Below are 18,687 nucleotides of genomic sequence, written 5' to 3'. Positions count from 1 at the left end.
TCAGCGCTTTATAGAGCGGGATACTGTTGCTATGGAAACCAGAGTTCTCTGCAGCATTCAGGTGCAGTGCACTCGGAGGGTGACCGAGGAACACAGAGGGAACACTTCACCTTTTCAGGGCACAGCCGCGTATTTAGCTTTTCCGTGTTGCCTTTGTGCTGCATCGTCATTAGCTTGAGTTGTTTGACAGGACGTCTTGCATCTGTCTTACACGAGTAAAAGGTAAAAACATTTCATCTTAATTTCTAGTTTTTTGTGTGTGTGTGTGTGTGTGTGTGTGTGCGCGCGCCCACGTGCAGGTGCTGGACTGGATTGAGAACCACGGTGAGGCGTTCCTCAGTAAGCACACAGGAGTGGGGAAGTCACTCCATCGTGCCAGAGCACTGCAGAAACGCCATGAGGACTTTGAAGAAGTGGCACAGGTGTGCGCGCCTTCCTCTCTTCCTCCCACCCTCTTTCTCTTTTCCTCTCACTTGCTTTCTTCCATTTCTCCTGCTTTCTCCTTGATGGTTTGTTTTTTGTGGCTGCTGCCTCATGGAGGCAGTAGCCACTATGTCATCGTGTTGTAAGAATGAGTGTAACAATAGCGCACTGTGCATACGCATGAGCACTGCAATCACCAGAACGGCGAATCACGTTATCATTTTGCGATACGAACAGTCGATCTCGCGTTATCAAAGGTACACGAGCAAGTGGTGAAGCCGCTATGTCGTCATGTTGTAAGAATGAGTGTAACAGTAGCGAAACTTCGTAACCAATCAGCACTTATCCTGATCAAGTTCGATTACCGGTTCTACTTCTTAGATTAGATTAGATAAAACTTTTATTGATTCCTTTGGGCGGGTTCCCTCAGGGAAATTAAGATTCCAGCAGCATCATTACAGATAAACAGAGAAAATAAATAGAGAAAACTTCTAGATAAAATAAATTAAGTATTTACATATACAAATATAAAAAGAATAAGATATGGGGAAGAGAGGGAGGGGGGGGGCGGCGGCAGGAGAGATATTGCACATTTATATTGCACGTTGTCCGGTGTTGCTTATTGTTAGGCTAGGCTACTGCTCCGTCCCGTCCTCTGTCCTCCTGCTCCCCCTCCTCCCCCCCAGAGAGGAGTTGTACAGTCTGATGGCGTGAGGGACAAAGGAGTTTTTAAGTCTGTTCGTCCTGCACTTGGGAAGGAGCATTCTGTCACTGAACAGGCTCCTCTGGTTGCTGATGACGGTGTGCAGAGGTAAACTTCGGAACCAATCAGAACCAGAAACGAAATAAGAGAAACCTCGTTATAACTTCGTAGTATCTGAAGATAATCAGCAGATAAAAAGATAAACGAAATTCACCTCATGGTTCGCCAAGGCTACTGATTTGATATCAAGTGGTGTGTTTTTTAAGAAAATTTACCTTTTGATTTATCACAGCTTTTCTTTGGTCCTTCTGAAAGGTCAAATGAAAGGTTTTGTAAGTTTTTTTTTGTTTTTTTTTTTTAAGCTTTTTGGCCGATATATCGAAAAGCCAATATCAAACTTGTGCTATTCGCTTGAATTTTTTAATCTAAATTTTTATTTTCGAGTCTTTACACTCCACTTGTGAAACAAAATGTGCTCATTAGTACGAAATAATGCTTCGAAGACTATTCGTGAACAAGTGCTTTCTTACTATTTTAAAAATAAAGTTCACAGCGCTAAATTCATAAGCAGTAGCCACATGTACCCTTCGAGTACCTATTTATTTATTTTTCCCCCCTGTTAGAAGTAGGTATCTGCTCTTTATACATTATTCTGTCTATTCTGTCAGTTAATACAATATCTGTCTGTGATGCGTGATTCCACCACAAATTTCAGCAGCACTTCCCCGTGTTAATAACGTGAACCCTGTTTGCTGTTAACTCACTTATAATGGAAGTCTAAAGGCAGTTGTCAAGTTCTGCCAATAAACCTTCTTAGAGTACTTGAAGGTCTAAAGGTCTGAGCCTAATCCAGCAGTGATGCCTGTTCCTTATGCTTTCTCAGAAGGTTTGTGGTAGGTGTGTGCGTGTTCTTCCCTCTGAAAAATTGTTCCGCTGAAATGAAGAATTATGCAGGGCTAGATTTTAGAAATAGCTTTGCTGAATGAATTAATTTTGTATAAACATTTAATTACTGCGTCCATTCTTGGTGAGCTTTGTGTAAAATTATTTTTTCTTTTTTGCATGCAGGGACTGTATTATTGGCTATAATACTGACACAAATGCTATAGAGACAGATCACATGGCTAAATCAGATTATATAGACTGTATAGATCAGATCGATATGGGTTGTTTCGCAATCGTGGTTGTCTTTTTGAACAACACCAGCGTAAATGAGTACACCCCCTTTGAAAAGTAACATTTTAAACAATATCTCAATGAACACAAACAATTTCCAAATTGTTGACAAGACAGTTTAATATAACATCTGTTTAACTTATAACAGGAAAGTAAGGCTAATAATATAACTTGGATTACACATTTTTTTCAGTTTTACTCAAATTAGGGTGGTGCAAAAATGAGTACACCCCACAACAAAAACTACTACATCTAGTACTTCGTGTGGCCTCCATGATTTTTAATGACAGCACCAAGTCTTCTAGGTGTGGAATGAACAAGTTGGCGACATTTTGCAGCATCAATCTTTTTTCATTCTTCAACAACGACCTCTTTTAGTGACTGGATGCTGGATGGAGAGTGATGCTCAACTTGTCTCTTCAGAATTCCCCAAATAATTTCTTTACACCACAAAGGTGAAGGCTACAAGAAGATCAGCAAAGCTTTACTTATCAGTCAGAATACTGTAGCAAAAGTGGTACAAAAATTTAAGAAAGATGGAACTGCAACCGTCTCACAGAGACGTCCAGGTCGTCCACGGAAGTTATGAGAATGAGAAGACGCTGATGAGAAGACGCTCCTGTCGAGGTGTTAACTTCCGTGGACGACCTTTTAGAATTCTAAAAATTCTAAATACCACCTGAGAATGCTTAAATCCAGTTAGCATTCATTTATTTGTGTCATGAGGGAGAGGGTGTGGCCTAAAGTCATTAACACCCTATATTAAGGGCGCATAATTATTAGGCAGCTTCTTTATCGCAGGCAAAATGGGCCAGAAATTAACAGACACTGAAAAGACTAAAGCTGTAAAATGCCTATCAGAGGGATGCAGCACTCTTGAAATAGCTAAGCTATTGAAACGTGAGCACAGAACAATCAAACGTTTTGTTGCAAATAGACCCTTTTCAGTCACGTGACCTTCATAAACGCGACCGCCATTTTGGACATGTAGTGGACTTCGGCTCGAATCGGTTTGAATGCGAGGAAGGCGACAAACATGAAAAAGGAGCGAGATGCAGAAAACTGTATTTACTAGTTTACTGTAATTATGATCTGGCAGCTATTTACACCGGATCCAGTGTAAATAGCTGCCGGAGCCAACGTCCGAGCTTGCTGGAGCGCGCTCCGGCCGGCCACGAGCTAGCGCGCTCCAGAACCTCGGACGTTGGCTCCGGCAGCTATTTACACTGGATCTGGTGTAAATAGCTGCCAGATCATAATTACAGTAAACTAGAATGGAATGTTAACAGCAATGTAATGCCTTTTCTGGCTAATTTTATTCGTTTTACCTCCAACAAAGTGGTCACTACACAAGCGTTGGTATGCCGCTATCCATCTTCTCCGTCGGTCAGCATCTACCGGGATTCGATAAAATGATAACCCTTGCCTTGTTTGTTGATGGTTACTACATCCAGGTGCACAACAATATAGTGGCATGATGGAAGTCTTGCTGAAAATAAACACTTTCTTGGCTGCCGTTCCTCAATGTTGGCTGTGGTAAACTACTGGTAGTACATGTCCAAAATGGCGGCCACGTTTGTCATGACGTCACGTGAAAAGGGTCCATAGTCAACAGGGTCGTGAAAAGACGCAAATTAACTGCAAAAGACTTGAGAAGGATTAAATGTGAAGCTACCAGGAACCCCTTATCCTCCATTGCCACCATATTCCAGAACTGCAGCCTACCTGGAGTGTCCAGAAGGACAAGCTGTTCAGTGCTCAGAGACATGGCTAAGGTAAGGAAGGCTGAAACACGGCCACCACGAAACAAGACTCACGAGTTGAAACATCAAGATTGGGCCAAGAAATATCTGAAAACAGATTTTTCACAAGTTTTATGGACAGATGAAATGAGAGTGACTATTGATGGACCAGATGGGCGAGCCTGCAGCTGGATAACTAACGGACACACGGCACCACTTTGACTCAGACGCCAGCAAGGTCGAGGAGGGGTACTGGTATGAGCTGCTATTGTTAAGGATGAGCTAGTTGGACCATTTCAGGTTGAAGATGGACTTAAAATCAACTCCCAAACCTACTGCTAGTTTCTCAGAGATGCATTCTTCAAGCAGTGGTACAGGAAGGAGTCGGCATCGTTCAAGAAGGCCATAATTTTTATGCCGGACAATGCGCCATCACATGCATCCAAGTACTCTACTGCTTGGTGAGCCAGCAAAGGCCTTAAAGATGTCAGAGGAATGACATGGCCCCTCTCCTCACCTGACTTAAACCCCATTGAGAACTTGTCAAAGTTCCTTCCCACGCCATGTGGCGCATAGGGCGGCCCCGATCTCCATTTCCGTAGCCCTCGGCCTCTGGCCTATTACACAGCTAGGGTTACAATAGGGGGCTAGTCCTCTGGTAACTGTGAGAGTTTGACTCCCCATTCGCATCTGTATTGCAGCGTGCCTTGCCAGACGGCAGTAGGGACCATTTTTATGATGGTCTTTGGTATGACCCAGCCATGAGTAGAACTCGCGATCTCCCGATCGAGAGGCGGACACACTAACCACTAGGCCAACTTGCGGTATTGAGAACTTGTGGGCCCTTCTTAAGTGTGAGGGAAGAAAATACATCATTCTGAACAGCGTTTGGGAGGCCGTGGTTGCTGCTGAACAAAAAGTTGTTCGTCAACAAATCAAAAAGCTAACAGACTCCATGGATGGAAGGCTCATGGCAGTTATTGAAAAGAAGGGTGGCTATAATGGTCACTGAATATTTTTGAAATGCCCAAAGTGTGTGTGTGTGTGTGTGTGTGTGTGTGTTAATTCTGAGTTGTTTATTTGGTCTAAAAATTAAAATAAACAAGTGAGATGGGAAAATTTTAGCTTTTCATTTCATTGCATGATAATTCTGCACACTAAATGTTGCCTAATAATTGTGCACACTTGTATATATTCCCCTGAGAAAGCCTAAACTCCCTTTTCCTTTGTTAAACATTCGGGTTTTAGGTTTATTTTGGATTGACTGAGGCCAAGTTTACATTAGACCGTATCTGTCTCGTTTTCTTCGCGGATGCACTGTCCGTTTACATTAAAACGCCTGGAAACGCTGGGAAACGGGAATCCGCCAGGGTCCACGTATTCAATCCAGATCGTGTCTGGTCCGGTGCTGTGTAAACATTGAGAATACGCGGATACGCTGTGCTGAGCTCTAGCTGGCGTCTCATTGGACAACGTCACTGTGACATCCACCTTCCTGATTCGCTGGCGTTGGTCATGTGACGCGACTGCTGAAAAACGGCGCGGACTTCCGCCTTGTATCACCTTTCATTAAAGAGTATAAAATACTGCAAATACTGATGCAAATACTGCCCATTGTGTAGTTATGATTGTCTTTAGGCTTGCCATCCTTCCACTTGCAAGTGGTAAGTGACTTGCACACAGCGGCTCAGTCCCGAATCACTGCTCGTGCACTTCACTCGCGCGCGCTCTGTGAGCTGTGCAGGGCCGGAGTGCGCACCCTCCAGAGGGCACTCGCTGTTCAGGGCGGAGTGATTTGGAGCACAGCCGCTGAGGAGGAAGCGATGAGCCGCACTGACACATTTCAACTTACGTGCCGAATTAGTCATGTGATTAGCGTATCCGTGTATTGGCGTTGCTGTGTGCACGCGAATCATGTATTGGCGTTGCTGTGTGCACGCTAATCGTTTTTAAAAACGTTAATCTGATGATCAGCTGATACGGTCTAATGTAAACCCCACCTGAGAGCACTGTATTTTTTTCAGCAATAAAATTAATCCTCAGGAATACAACTTGCCTAATAATTGTGCACACAGTGTAGATAGATGGACAAATCATAGCTATATTATATAGAATAGATAGAGGGGATGGGATTGACTGTCTAGATACATCATATAGATGCAGAAGAGAGAGTTAGATGGATGGACCGAGAGCAGATTGATCAGATAGACATTCAGTTGAAAAGTGTTGCTTGGGAAGACCATCGGTGCCAGTAAATGCTAAAAGACGTGTTAGTACTGTAGTGTATATGTGAGTGTATGCAGTGTATGTTTCTGTGCTGTAGTCTTGACTGTGTGTATGATGTTTGTGTGCATGGCTCAGAACACATATACCAACGCAGATAAGCTTCTGGAGGCGGCGGAGCAGTTGGCTCAGACTGGCGAGTGTGACCCGGAGGAGATCTACCAGGCCGCCCACCAGCTGGAGGACCGCATCCAGGACTTTGTGAGGCGGGTAGAGCAGCGTAAGGTCCTGCTCGACATGTCCGTCGCCTTCCACACCCACGTAAAAGAGGTGCTTCAGCGTGTTTCACTTTACTTTTTTCTGATTTGCTGCAGATTGTTCTCTAACACAGTAAGAATTAGCAGCATTAAAGTGCTTCTGCACAGGTTGAATGTCTTGCTGAAGCAGCTTTGAGGCATGTGGTTGGTGTGTGTGTGTTTTGTAGCTGTGGACATGGCTGGAAGAGCTACAGAAGGAGCTGCTCGATGATGTATATGCTGAGTCGGTGGAGGCGGTGCAGGATCTCATCAAACGCTTTGGCCAGCAGCAGCAAACCACGCTGCAGGTTACAGTCAACGTCATCAAAGAGGGCGAGGATCTCATTCAGCAGCTCAGGTACACTCACACTCCTCAAAACCTGTTCTCTCAAACATCAAGCCCAAACGTGACGTACGTCATTATACCCTTGCTCCGAAGGACGGGGGGAAGGGAGTATACTGGTTTATCTCCGTCCGTTCGAAACGCCCCTTTTTCTAAGCAACCACAAATCATAGCCACTTGGTAACAAACTTCAGCTTGGAGTTCTATACCATGTATATCGTTTTCAAGTCTGTCACACATCGACTTCCTGTTTACCGACTAAATGTACGGTATTTATGAAACATAGTGGATTTACAAAATTTTCCTCACACTTTTCTCAGCAACTACAAATCACACCTGCTTGATATTTGGTACCGAGCTTCAGCTTGGAGTTCTATACCATGTATATCGTTTTCAAGTCTGTCGCACATTGACTTCCTGTTTACCGACTAAATGTATTTATGAAACATATAGGGTGGATTTTGTCGCTATTTCAAAATGACAGTTTACCAGGATGTTCTTTGAAATCCCTGGATAGAACACTGCTCTTTACTTGTTTCAGGGGTAATTATTTGTTGACGTCAGCATTCATAATAAGTGTCTTATTCCTTCGATTGCTTGCATTCTGATATAAGCGAGAGTGCGGGGATACGTAAGTGATCAGTAGCTCACAGTTGATGTTGTTCACTTTTAGCTTAATCAAGTTAAGATACTGGGGTATTGGCGTGTATTCTACACATTTATATATATTATTTACCAGCTGGGAGGTCCGTATCGTGAAATACCGTGACCGAGGTCTTGAAAGTACTGATGGAGGCCCTCTGGGCCGGGTCAGTATTCAAGGCCGAGGGCACCGTATTTCACGATACAGACTGACCTTAAGCTGGTAAATAATAAACATATTTTTTTTTTTCTTTACCAAATTCTAGCAGAAAACGAGAGCGCCTGAAAGGGAAAACCGAGCCGAGGCGAGCCGCCATTTTGAATCCTCATTCACGGCTGTAATGCAAATGGCTTCCTCCTCGGTATACAAGTGCACTTCCATGGCAGGAAAAAAAACTACATTTTGCCGCCTATGTAGTCCCCTATTTATACAAAATTGAGTCATTCAGGATTCAGCCATGTTTTTGCTCAGCGTTAGCAACAGTTAGAGGTTTTTAGCTTTCTCCTGAAATGTTTTCTTTTATTTCTTCTTCCTCAGGGTAGTAAAACTCGCTTTCGCTGTGAACACTGTCGTTATGGCTATCCATGCTGTAACATTAATGCTATTTTGAATCCTCATTCACGGCTGTAATGCAAATGCCTTCCTCCTCGGTATACAAGTGCACTTCCATGGCAGGAAAACTACATTTTGCTGCCTGTGTAGTCCCCTATTTATACAAAATTGAGTCATTCAGGATTCAGCCATGTTTTTGCTTGGCGTTAGCAACAGTTAGAGGTTTTTAGCTTTCTCCTGAAATGTTTTCTTTCATTTCTTCTTCCTCAGGGTAGTAAAACTCGCTTTCGCTGTGAACACTGTCGTTATCGCTATCCATGCCGTAAAATGAATGCTATTCTCGTGAGAAATGCTGGCAAAAATTTATAAGATTTTTGATCATCTTTTTCTCGCCAGCCAATCAGAGTGCAGGATTTGATGGAAACCGGACCGCGAAAAAAATAAAAAGTGTCATTTTCTATGTTAATCCAAGGTTTGTGCACAAATCCATTCAAATCACTTCAACTATGTTTACATTTTGTTGAATTAAAATGGGTATTATATGAAATAGGTAGTCATACATTTCCTATTTTTGGTACATACCTTGTGGGCATTAAAAAAATGGCCAAGTACTTAGCATTGCTGTTACTGTGGTTACCACATACCGCAAGCCGTTTTTACCTGCTGTATGAAAAGCAGCGCTGAGAGGGAATTCTGACCTTTTCTGCCTCGGAAAAGGCGGAAAGAGGAAGATGGAGCAATTTTGCCGTCTGCGTGTGAAAAACCTTTTAATCTCTAGACAATTTTTCTGCCATTTGAATCACCCAATTTAATCGCAGTTGTGATAGACGGACTCTATTTGAAGTTCTTGTTACCACTGTCCATCAGCTCAAACCTGGTTAATGCCATTAAATAGTCAAGTGGGTTTTATTGTCATTGCTCCGTATAATTTGTCTACTTTGGAACAAAATGTCGTTTTTTCAGGACCATGGTGCAGTACTCCATCCAGTAGGACAAACATGACGGAATGAGAATATGATAAATATACAGGATGGTGCATGCTGACGAGGCATGACGACAGAACAAGAGGGCTGGAGGGGTTTGTTTGTTTGCCCCAAGATTGCCTGTTGTCCCTCTGATTGACAGGGGAGAGAGATGGTACGTCATCTCTCCCACTCAGGGTCCATTTTCCTCTCTTGATTTCCCGGCTATGGATGGCTGACGTTGTCGGGAATCAGACTTCTGATCCTGATAAAAGGGTGATCAGAATCTCTACCTTTTAAGATCATAGTACACCTAGTATATGTTATAGCTCAAAGAAATAGCAAAAGCGCAGTCTCCCCCCAAATTAAAACAGTAATCGAGGTCAAGTCATGTGCGAGTCTTGAAATATTGACATTTCCTTGTGTATTTTGAAATCTCGACAGGGGTGTGGTATTGATTGATTGCCTGAAAGGCACACCTTGCTTTCTGTTCCCTTGCTGTATCCTGCATCTGTCCACACAGACCTGTTTCAACTGTCTGAATAGCAGCAGATCAACGGTGCAAACTACTGGCTGAACGTAAACATTTCATGGTTTCTACAAGATAGATTAGATCTGTGATTTGTGGAGAGAATATATGGAAAATGTGTGTTACGTTTTTACACACTGTTCCTGTTGATAGTGAGCAGATCTGGAACGGTCCTGGATGGAAGAAACCAGTGCAAATAACTGCTGTGAACTGTAGACTACATTATCATGCAATTAAAGTTGGAAAGCTTAGTAGCACTGACGAGGGGAAAAAAATGGACGAGAAAACTGTCCCAGTAACAGCAAAATGGAGAAAAATGTAATTGTTAGTGTAAAAAAAAAAAGTTATTTACTAATTGGAGTATAAAGAATTAAAATCTTGATCAGCCGAGTTCTACTCAGTGCTGCAGTATGGTTTGCTAGATTTTGGATCTTTTTTTTTTTTTTTTGCTTCACTGCTAGCAGAATTTGTCGTAGTCATAATCTATATGCAGCGTGCTGCAGCAGCGAAACATAAAGTCTGGTTTTTAGCAGGTCTGCCTGCTTATGTAAGCTCCGAGCAAGAGAGAAAGTGTGTGTGTACATGTGCATGTGTGCGAGAGAGAGTGAGAAAGATAGACAGAGAAGCTTGTTATAGGTCCTGGAGTCTCTGACTCTCAGCACCCCTCAGGCACTATAGCTCTCTGTCAGCTGGCTCACACTGCTCCTGCACAGCTTTATCCACGTCACTCACACCCTCACAAACATCGCACACCCAGCCAGCCAGTCCAGCAGTCCAGCCAAATTTGGATTTGATTCTGATTATACAACCCTGATTCCAAAAAAGTTAGGGTGCTGTGTAAAGCATAAAAACAGAATGCAATCTCATTATCTCTAGCCGCTTTATCCTGTTCTACAGGGTCGCAGGCAAGCTGGAGCCTATCCCAGCTGACTACGGGCGAAAGGCGGGGTACACCCTGGACAAGTCGCCAGGTCATCACAGGGCTGCACATAGACACAGACAACCATTCACACTCACATTCACACCTACGGTCAATTTAGAGTCACCAGTTAACCTAACCTGCATGTCTTTGGACTGTGGGGGAAACCGGAGCACCTGGAGGAAACCCACGCGGACACGGGGAGAACATGCAAACTCCACACAGAAAGGCCCTCGCCAGCCACGGGGCTCGAACCCGGACCTTCTTGCTGTGAGGCGACAGTGCTAACCACTACACCACCATGCCGCCTAATATATTGTTAAAGTCTCCCCATCGGGGAATTGAACCCTAGTCTTCCGCGTGACAGGCAGAGATACTGTCCACTATACTAACGAGGATGACACAGAATGCAATGATTTATATAATCCTTTTCGAGCTATGGCAGTACAGTGTTGTAGCGGTTAGCGCTGTCGCCTCACAGCAAGAAGGTTCTGGGTTCGAGCGCAGCGGCCGACGAGGGCCTTTCTGTGTGGAGTTTGCATGTTCTCCCCGTGTCTGCGTGGGTTTCTTCCGGGTGCTCTGGTTTTCCCCACAGTCCAAAGACATGCGGTTAGGCTAATTGGTGGCTCTAAATTGACTGCAGGTGTGAAAATGAGTGTGAATGGTTGTGTGTCAGCCCTGCGATGATCTGGCGACTTGTCCTGTACCCCGCCTCTTGCTCATAGTCAGCTGGGATAGGCTCCAGCTTGCCCGCGACCCTGCACAGAATAAATGGTTATGGATAATGGAAATTTTCAACCTATATTCAATTGAAATTATACAATAGAAAGACAATATATTTGATGTTCATACTGAGAAACCTTATTGTTTTTTGTAAATATGCACTCATTCTGAATTTGATGTCCGCAACACATTACAAAAAAGTCGGGACAGGGGCATGTTTAGCACTAAGTTACCTCACCATTTCTTGTAACAACTCTCAGTAAGCATTTGGGAACTGAGGAAAGTAATTGTTGAAGTTTTGAAAGTGAACATTTTTTCCCGGGCGGCACGGTGGTGTAGTGGTTAGCGCTATCGCCTCACAGCAAGAAGGTCCGGGTTCGAGCCCCGTGGCCGGCGAGGGCCTTTCTGTGTGGAGTTTGCATGTTCTCCCCGTGTCCGCGTGGGTTTCCTCCGGGTGCTCCGGTTTCCCCCACAGTCCAAAGACATGCAGGTTAGGTTAACTGGTGACTCTAAATTGACCGTAGGTGTGAATGGTTGTCTGTGTCTATGTGTCAGCCCTGTGATGACCTGGCGACTTGTCCAGGGTGTACCCCGCCTTTCGCCCGTAGTCAGCTGGGATAGGCTCCAGCTTGCCTGCGACCCTGTAGGACAGGATAAAGCGGCTAGAGATGATGAGATGAGACATTTTTTCCCCATTCTTGCTTGATATACGACTTAAGTTGCTCAGCAGTCCGGAGTCTCTGTTGCGTTTTGCACTCCATAATACTCCACGCATTTTCAGTGGGAGGCAGGCAGGCCAGTTTAGCACCTGCACTCTTTTACGACAACGCCACGCTGGTGTAACAAAAACCAGAATGTGGTTTGGCGTTGTCTTGCTGGAATAAACAGGGACGTCCCTGAAAAAGACATAATCTGGATGGCAGCGTTTTTGCTCCAAAATTTGTATGTACCTTTTCAGCATTAATGGAGCCTTCAGAGATGTGCAGGTTACTCATTGCATGGGCAGTAACACACCGCCATACCATCACAGACGCTGGCTTTGAACTTGGTAACAATCTGGATGGTCCTTTTCCTTATTAGCTCAGAGGACACAACATCCATGATTTCTGAAAACAATGTGAAATGTGGAGTCGTCAGACTACAGCACGCTTTTCCACTTAGCCTCAGTCCATCTCAAATGAGCTCAGACCTGGAGAATTCTGCAGCGTTTTTTGGATGTTTGTTGACGTCTTTTGCATTGCATAGTAGATGCAACAACGAACTGTGTTTACCGACAAATGGTTTTCCGAAGTGTTCCCCAGACCAGGTAGTAATGTCCACCATCAACAATCATGCCAAGTTTTAATGCAGTGCTGCCTGAGGGATCGAAGGTCATGGGCGTTCAGTGTTGGTTTTCAACCATGCCCTTTATGTGCAGTGATTCCTCTGGATTTTCTGAATCTTTTGATGATGATATGGATTGTTGATGGTGAAATCTCTAAATTCCTTGCAATTGTACTTTGAGAAACGTTGTTCACTGTTGGACTATTTGCAGACTCAGTTTTTCACAAAGTGGTGAACCTTGCCCCATCCTTGCTTGTGAACTACTGATCCTTTCCAATTATCAATTAACTTGTTTACCTGTAGAATGTTCCAAACAGTTGTTTTTGAGCATTCCACAACTTTCCCAGTCTTTTGTTGCCCCGCTTCTAACTTTTTTGCAGGCATCAAATTCAGAATGAGGTGTATATTTCCCAAAAAAAACCCCAAAACAACGTTTATCAGTTTGAATATAGGTCAAAAAGGATTTGCAAATCATTGCATTGTTTTTATTTACATTTTACCCAGCATCCCAACTTTTTTGGAATCAGGGTTGTATTATTAAAGCTAAATGTACATTATAAGTAATGAGCCATTGTGTATGTCGAATATGCCTGTGAGATTTGTGCAGATTTTATGTAGCTTAATGTAAGAAGTATTACATTTAAAGGAACAGTCCACCGTACTTCCATAATGAAATAAGTTCTTCTCTGAATTGAGACGAGCTGATCTGTACCTCTCCGAGCTTTGTGCGACCTCCCAGTCAGTCAGACGCAGTCAGACGCGCTGTCACTCCTGTTAGCAATGTAGCTAGGCTCAGTATGGCCAACGGTATTTTTTGGGGCTGTAGTTAGATGCGACCAAACTCTTCCGCGTTTTTCCTGTTTACATAGGTTTATATGAGCAGTGACATGAAACAAGTTCAGTTACACAAATTGAAACGTGGCGATTTTCTATGCTATGGAAAGTCCGCACTATAATGACAGGCGTACTAACACCTTCTGCGCGCTTCGACAGCGCAGTGATACCTTCACTCAGGAGGTGTTAGTACGCCTGTCATTATAGTGCGCACTTTCCATAGCATAGAAAATCGCCACGTTTCAATTTGTGTAACTGAACTTGTTTCATGTCACTGCTCATATAAACCTATGTAAACAGGAAAAACGCGGAAGAGTTTGGTCGCATCTAACTACAGCCCCAAAAAATACCATTGGCCATGCTGAGCCTAGCTACAACCCCAATTCCAGAAAAGTTGGGACAAAGTACAAATTGTAAATAAAAACGGAATGCAATAATGTGGAAGTTTCAAAATTCCATATTTTATTCAGAATAGAACATAGATGACATATCAAATGTTTAAACTGAGAAAATGTATCATTTAAAGAGAAAAATTAGGTGATTTTAAATTTCATGACAACAACACATCTCAAAAAAGTTGGGACAAGGCCATGTTTACCACTGTGAGATATCCCCTTTTCTCTTTACAACAGTCTGTAAACGTCTGGGGACTGAGGAGACAAGTTGCTCAAGTTTAGGGATAGGAATGTTAACCCATTCTTGTCTAATGTAGGATTCTAGTTGCTCTACTGTCTTAGGTCTTTTTTGTCGTATTGTCCGCTTTATGATGCACCAAATGTTTTCTATGGGTGAAAGATCTGGACTGCAGGCTGGCCAGTTCAGTACCCGGACCCTTCTTCTACGCAGCCATGATGCTGTAATTGATGCAGTATGTGGTTTGGCATTGTCATGTTGGAAAATGCAAGGTCTTCCCTGAAAGAGACGTCGTCTGGATGGGAGCATATGTTGCTCTAGAACCTGGATATACCTTTCAGCATTGATGGTGTCTTTCCAGATGTGTAAGTTGCCCATGCCACACGCACTAATGCAACCCCATACCATCAGAGATGCAGGCTTCTGAACTGAGTGCTGATAACAACTTGGGTCGTCCTTCTCCTCTTTAGTCCGAATGACACGGCGTCCCTGATTTCCATAAAGAACTTCAAATTTTGATTTGTCTGACCACAGAACAGTTTTCCACTTTGCCACAGTCCATTTTAAATGAGCCTTGGCCCAGAGAAGACGTCTGCGCTTCTGGATCGTGTTTAGATACGGCTTCTTCTTTGAACTATAGAGTTTTAGCTGGCAACAGCGGATGGCACGGTGAATTGTGTTCACAGATAATGTTCTCTGGAAATATTCCTGAGCCCATTTTGTGATTTCCAATACAGAAGCATGCCTGTATGTGATGCAGTGCCGTCTAAGGGCCCGAAGATCACGGGCACCCAGTATGGTTTTCCGGCCTTGAGCCTTACACACAGAGATTCTTCCAGATTCTCTGAATCTTTTGATGATATTATGCACTGTAGATGATATGTTCAAACGCTTTGCAATTTTACACTGTCGAACTCCTTTCTGATATTGCTCCACTATTTGTCGGTGCAGAATTAGGGGGATTGGTGATCCTCTTCCCATCTTTACTTCTGAGAGCCGCTGCCACTCCAAGATGCTCTTTTTATACCCAGTCATGTTAATGACCTATTGCCAATTGACCTAATGAGTTGCAATTTGGTCCTCCAGCTGTTCCTTTTTTGTACCTTTAACTTTTCCAGCCTCTTATTGCCCCTGTCCCAACTTTTTTGAGATGTTGCTGTCATGAAATTTCAAATGAGCCAATATTTGGCCTGAAATTTCAAAATGTCTCACTTTCGACATTTGATATGTTGTCTGTGTTCTATTCTGAATACAATATCAGTTTTTGAGATTTGTAAATTATTGCATTCCGTTTTTATTTACAATTTGTACTTTGTCCCAACTTTTTTGGAATCGGGGTTGTACATTGCTAACAGCGCGTCTGACTGACTGGGAGGTCGCGCAAAGCTCGGAGAGGTACGGATCAGCTCGTCTCAATTCAGAGAAGAACATATTTCATTATGGAAGTACGGTGGACTGGTCCTTTAATATGAAAGGGAAGTTATCCATTAGTCCTCTATTATTTGTAGTATTATAATATGTAGAGGGGAAAAAATGATGCATGATGCACATTACCCTGGTGAAAAATAAATGTGCTTTATTGTATTTAAAGTATATTCATATTTTCAATAGTATATTGAAAATGTACTTACACAAATTGTACTTTTTGTAAATATGTAAAAAGTATACTATCACGCAACGGCACGGTGGTGTAGTGGTTAGTGCTGTCGCCTCACAGCAAGAAGGTCCGGGTTCGAGCCCCGTGGCCGGCGAGGGCCTTTCTGTGTGGAGTTTGCATGTTCTCCCCGTGTCCGCGTGGGTTTCCTCCGGGTGCTCCGGTTTCCCCCACAGTCCAAAGACATGCAGGTTAGGTTAACTGGTGACTCTAAATTGAGCGTAGGTGTGAATGTGAGTGTGAATGGTTGTCTGTGTCTATGTGTCAGCCCTGTGATGACCTGGTGACTTGTCCAGGGTGTACCCCACCTTTCGCCCGTAGTCAGTTGGGATAGGCTCCAGCTTGCCTGAGACCCTGTAGAACAGGATAAAGCGGCTAGAGATAATGAGATGAGATGAGTATACTATCACGCTTTCATGCTAACACTTTTTTTTTTTAAAGATATTTTTTTGGGCTTTTTGCACCTTTATTGGATAGGACAGTGTAGAGACAGGAAATGAGCGGGAGAGAGAGAGACGGGAAGGGATCGGGAAATGACCTCGGACCGGAATCGAACCCGGGTCGCCCGCATTCATGGTATGGCGCCTTAACCACCTGAGCCACGACGCCCCCCATGCTAACACTTTTAACACACTTTAAAATAATTATACTATTACACTTTATAGAAATATATTATACTAAAATATACTTTAAGTGAAAGTTGTGTGTACTTTAGCACATAAAAGTACACTAAATACACTTCAAGTTGCACTTTTCTACAGTTTAATTACAATTAAAATATATTTAGTACAAAATTAGTTGTTCCAAAATAGCATGCCTCAAGTTAACTAATCATAAACACACTTGAAGTATATTGATGATTAGTGTGGCTTCAAGTACACAACAGTATGCTAAATTTTAGTACGCTTAGCACATTTATTTTTCACCAGGGTACTGCATGTGACATCAGCAGTTAGAGTATTAAAATTTAATACGTTATGTCACGTGACTTCTTGACCCATCAAGTCAGATTATGCACTTTTTGTGGGTTGAATTTTGACACTAATGTATGTGGTATCAAAGGTGTTTCCTCATAAAATGTGGTCCTGTTATGAAGACCTATCATAAAGATACGTTGCCATGAAGACGTGGGCATTTAGCTTTTAAGTGTTAGTACTGCAACCTGTATAACTCGTTAATTAGCGGCTGAGGTTGTGTAAACGTAAGCAGGTTTATCTTATTTTAAAGGAACAGTCCACCGTACTTCCATAATGAAATATGCTCTTATCTGAATTGAGACGAGCTGCTCCGTACCTCTCCGAGCTTTGCGCGACCTCCCAGTCAGTCAGACGCGCTGTCACTCCTGTTAGCAATGTAGCTAGGCTCAGCATGGCCAATGGTATTTTTTGGGGCTGTAGTTAGATGCGACCAAACTCTTCCGCGTTTTTCCTGTTTACATAGGTTTATATGACCAGTGATATGAAACAAGTTCAGTTACACAAATTGAAACGTAGCGATTTTCTATGCTATGGAAAGTGCGCACTATAATGACAGGCGTACTAACACCTTCTGCGCGCTTCGGCAGCGCATTGATACGGAGCTCAGATATCAATGCGCTGCCGAAGCGCGCAGAAGGTGTTAGTACGCCTGTCATTATAGTGCGCACTTTCCATAGCATAGAAAATCGCCACGTTTCAATTTGTGTAACTGAACTTTGTTTCATGTCACTGCTCATATAAACCTATGTAAACAGGAAAAACGCGGAAGAGTTTGGTCGCATCTAACTACAGCCCCAAAAAATACCATTGGCCATACTGAGCCTAGCTACATTGCTAACAGGAGTGACAGCGCGTCTGACTGCGTCTGACTGACTGGGAGGTCGCGCAAAGCTCGGACAGGTACGGAGCAGCTCGTCTCAATTCAGAGAAGAGCATATTTCATTATGGAAGTACGGTGGACTGTTCCTTTAAAGATTAAAGGTGCATTCAGCAGTTTTTTTTTTTTTTTTTTTTAATTAATTATTATTATTTTTTAATCTGAACACTTTCTGTACTATTTCTAATCATAGTTCTCCTGATATTTTAGCTGTCAAAAAATTACATGCTTCGATGAAAGCTTTTGGTCTCTGGCACCTCACATACTGTAGAAAAGCTGATGTTGACCACAAACCGGCAACTACTCAGAACAAGGAAGTGTCTCTACTTTAAGTTGTCCAATTCCGTATCAATCTGTACAATTTATGCATCAATCTTTTAGGCTAATGTGCATTTTTGGGGTGAAATGGGTTTTCTTGGTTCAATTCTGCTATGTTAAAACAAAGCCAGAGAAATAAATAGACAGCCTCTGACTAGTATTAAAGCCAGTTTAGATGTTGCGCTCTGGGTTAACTTTTGCTATCTCGTATTTCGTATCTTCTTCCTGTTGAATTGATGTTGAATCAGAATCAAATGGTGAGCTTGTGAATCGGAATCAAATCGAGGCATCTGTGCCAATACCCAGCCCTACTGTCAATCCAGAAAGCTCTCTTTCCTGCACTGGTATTCAGACATTCTAGCACATATCTAGGCCGTATATCTGCATATGTTTTGAGAGCACTGAAGGCAAACATTGTAATGGTTTTATTTCTTTTCTCTCTTTTGCTCACCTGCCAATTATTTCTCACCACTCAGCACTCCCATATCATACGACAGCTAAAAAACTGGAGAAGGTGTGGGCTAAAGGCCTCTGCATGCTCTTGCGACAAGGCTTTCGCAGATAGCTTTTCGCAGACAGTTGTAATTTATCGTTGAGCAGGGAGTAATAGGCGTGCGCGATGTTATTCACCGCCACAACGCAAGGGGGCGCGAAATCGCTAGGAGTAGTTGGTGGGTGTGGTTAGTGGAGTGTTTATCCTCTGGTTACTTATGACTAGAACGGGAGTCGTATAGATGTACGTACTTCCTCGATCAACCGCTCTTCGTGCTGCTCCATCTTCGCTCGTGTTTTTAAAAATGGCGGTCGTGAAAACAAACCAAACCGGGAAAGTAGGGA

The 18,687-nt window shown here is 43.1% G+C and overlaps 1 protein-coding gene across 1 annotated transcript in view; it reads left to right on the top strand.

Annotated features, from left to right (window-relative positions):
• The window catches only part of trioa (trio Rho guanine nucleotide exchange factor a), a 319,083-nt gene that overhangs the window by 231,935 nt on the left and 68,461 nt on the right, over positions 1 to 18,687 (top strand). The window contains 3 exon segments of the mRNA XM_060942859.1: positions 300 to 422; positions 6,406 to 6,597; positions 6,752 to 6,921. Coding sequence (XP_060798842.1) covers positions 300 to 422; positions 6,406 to 6,597; positions 6,752 to 6,921 — 485 coding nt within the window.

This window comes from Neoarius graeffei, chromosome 16, assembly GCF_027579695.1.
Source record: "Neoarius graeffei isolate fNeoGra1 chromosome 16, fNeoGra1.pri, whole genome shotgun sequence".
Classification (NCBI taxonomy): Eukaryota; Metazoa; Chordata; class Actinopteri; order Siluriformes; family Ariidae; genus Neoarius; species Neoarius graeffei.
Note: the sequence above shows the minus strand (reverse complement) of the source record. Positions and strands in the feature narration are given on the sequence as shown.